This window comes from Myotis brandtii, unplaced genomic scaffold, assembly GCF_000412655.1.
Source record: "Myotis brandtii unplaced genomic scaffold, ASM41265v1 scaffold114, whole genome shotgun sequence".
In the NCBI taxonomy this organism is placed as follows: domain Eukaryota; kingdom Metazoa; phylum Chordata; class Mammalia; order Chiroptera; family Vespertilionidae; genus Myotis; species Myotis brandtii.
The window spans coordinates 21,576-24,567 of record NW_005353927.1 but is presented as its reverse complement, the minus strand read 5'-3'; the positions used below and the strand labels follow the sequence as shown (position 1 = coordinate 24,567).

General features: G+C 53.4%; 1 protein-coding gene across 1 annotated transcript in view; it reads right to left on the bottom strand.

Annotated features, from left to right (window-relative positions):
• Positions 1–2,530, bottom strand: part of HIF3A (hypoxia inducible factor 3, alpha subunit) — a 33,331-nt gene extending 30,801 nt beyond the window's left edge. Inside the window, exon 1 of the mRNA XM_005857848.2 lies at positions 2,336–2,530. Within this exon, the coding sequence (XP_005857910.1) occupies positions 2,336–2,488 (153 nt within the window). The 5' untranslated portion in view covers positions 2,489–2,530. The remainder of the gene's footprint in view (positions 1–2,335) is intronic.
• Between the last annotated feature and the right edge of the window lie 462 nt (positions 2,531–2,992).

Here is a 2,992-nt window from a genome sequence, read left to right as displayed (position 1 = left end):
CCCCCCTCCTCTCCCTCCCTTCCTCCTCCAGCATACTGTTTCCCAGGCCCTCGTCTAGATGGTATGGGCACAACAGTGACCACAAAGACAAAGTCCCTGCCTCTCAGAGCTTACTGGCTACTGAGGGAAGATGGCCCAGTAGACAAAACAAAACACATATTTATAAAATAATATAATAAGAAATATGAAGAAAACTAAAGCAGGGTACGGTGAGGAAATGAAGGGAGGCTATTTTAGAGACAGTAAGTCAGGGACAGTTTCTTTGAACAAAGCCAGTGAGGTGGTCTTGCGGCTCCTGGAGCAGAGTTTTCTGGGAAGCAGAACAGCACGTGCAAAGGCCCTGAGGTGAAACCACATTCAAATCCCACCTGTTTGGCAGGCCAACGACCCAACTCCTTTTCCCAGTTCAGGCAATGAGCCTGGTGCTGGGGGTGGGGAAGGGGGAGGGCACAGATGAAAAGGGAACCACATAGCTCACCGCCCAGCGGTGATGGTGAACAGGGGTGGGTGAGACCTCCCTCCTCTGACAGCACCTCTCTCTCTCTCTTTTAAATCACTTACTTTATTTATTTATTTAATATATTTTATTGATTTTACAGAGAGGGAGAGGGATAGTTAGAAACATGGATCCAGCTGCCTCTTGCACGCCCCCTGCTGGGGATCGAGGCGGCAGCCAAGGTACATGCCCTTGACCAGAATCCAACCAGGGACCCTTCAGTCCACAGGCCGATGCTCTATCCACAGAGCCAAACCGGTTAGGGCTGACAGCACCTCTTGTTGCTGGATTTGAATCCTGATCCTGCCACTTTCTAGCTTTGGGACCTTGGGACTTTCATCCCTCTGAGCCCAAGAGGTCAAGCTGAAGGACAAATTGGTACCCAGAGTGGGGTAACGAGGCAGGGAAAAGGAGCCGATGCCAGCGTGGAGCCCTTTCCTGTGAACTATGAGAAATAATGGTAACTCTCTCATGCGGCCGGCTCTAGAGATTCGCTGAAATTCCTTCTACTCCCTAAGTGTCTCTTGTCTGTCTTCCCATCCTCAGGCCCCTACTCCGACTCCTCTTCTCCCACCCGAGGCCCTCCATCCACCTCCTTGAAGCTCTCCCAGCCTCTAATTTCACTGGCTCCGATTCTATCTCTGTGCAGCACTTAGAGGGATCTTTCTAAAATAGAAATCTGGCCCTGGCCGGTTTGGCTCAGTGGATAGAGCATCAGCCTGAGGACTGAAAGGTCCCAGGTTCAATTCCGATTAAGGGCACATGCCCGGGTTGCGGGCTCGATCCCCAGTAGGGGGCGTGCAGGAGGCAGCCGATCAATGATTCGCTCTCATTATTGGTGTTTCTATCTCTCTCCACCTCTCCCTTCTGCTCTGAAATCAATAAAGATATATTTTAAAAAATAAGATAGAAATCTGATTCTCCCTCTCTAACACAACCTCTCTTTTGCTTAAAATCTTCCCATGGCTCACCAGTGGCCTGGAACTAAACCCTCTCCCTTGGCCCTAATTCTCTGCCCCTGCTGGCCCCTCTAGCCTATTTTCTCTCACCTTCTCCCATTGTACTCTGCACCTAACCAGGAGAAATGCCTTTATTTCCCAAAATGCTCAACACAACCTCTCTTTTGCTTAAAATCTTCCCATGGCTCACCAGTGGCCTGGAACAAAACCCTCTCCCTTGGCCCTAATTCTCCGCCCCTACTGGCCCCTCTCTCTCTGCACCTAACCAGGAGAAATGTCTTTATTTCCCAAAATGCTCTGTGTTTTTAAAAATATATCTTTATTGATTTCAGAGAGGAAGGGAGAGGGAGAGATTGAAACATCAATGATGACAGAGGATCATGGAGCAGCTGCCTCCTGCACGCCCCCCACTGGGGATCGAGCCCACAACCCAGGCATGTGCCCTGACCGGAATCGAACCCGGGACCCTTCAGTCTGCAGGCCGACACTCTACCCACTGAGCCACACCGGCCAGGGCCAAAATGCTCTGTTTTACCTCACCTCTAAGTCATTGGATATTCTGTTCCCTCAGTTATCTACTAGTATATTTCTAGTCTTTGCTGGCCCCATCCATTCTCCAGACCTTTTGATTGGCTTAAGTCCTTCAGGTTTCAGCTCAGAGGTTTTCTTCTGGAAACCCTAGCTTCCCCCCAGGTCGGGTCAGGCCCGCACCCTCCCCGGGCCTGCACAGACCCCTCGGCTGCCCCATCCCAGCCCTGAGCGTTCTGAGTCTCCGTCTGTACTGTGAACCCCACAAAGGCAGGGCTAAGGCGGCCCTGGTCACCTCTGTATCCCAGCATCACCTGCACGGACCGGGCACAAGGCAGGCAGCTCTTCTCACCTGACTGAGGCCCAGGTGTTTGCTGACGTTCTCCGACAGGTAAGCCATGTCTCCCTCGGCCGTGAGCACCATGACGAAACCCTCCAGGGCCTTCAGGTAGCAGGCATCCAGTGGCTCCAACCCTGTTCCCACCTGGCTCCACTCCCCTGGCATCCAGGCCGGCGTGGGTGGGGCAACTCCAGTCAGCCATGGGCCCCCCTGGCCAGCTCCCCTCTGCCTTCCCTCACTCAGAGGAGATTATAGCCCCACCCCCAGGCGAGGGGGACACACTCCAGTGGCTTGGAATCCCAAGGAAGAGGACAGGGCCACCAAGGATCGGAATTCTCAGGGAGCAGGGCCTCTCAGGGGGACAGATTCTAAGGCGGCGGGGTCTCCCCAGGGACTAGAACTCTTAGGGGGGACAGAATTCTAAGGGGATGATATTCCAAGGGGTCAAAACGCTAAGGGGCCAGGGCTTAGGGGGAGTCAGAATTTTAAGGGGGCCCGGATTCTTGGGGCAGGGCCTTCCCGATGGGCAGAATTCGAAAGGAGCAGAGAGGCCCAGGCGACAGCACTCTAAGGGGGCAGAGCCTCCCAGAGAAGCAAAGCTCTTCTGGGCACAGAAATGTGATGGGCAGAGCCTGGGGGGATGACTCCGCTTTCCACATAACACAGTCT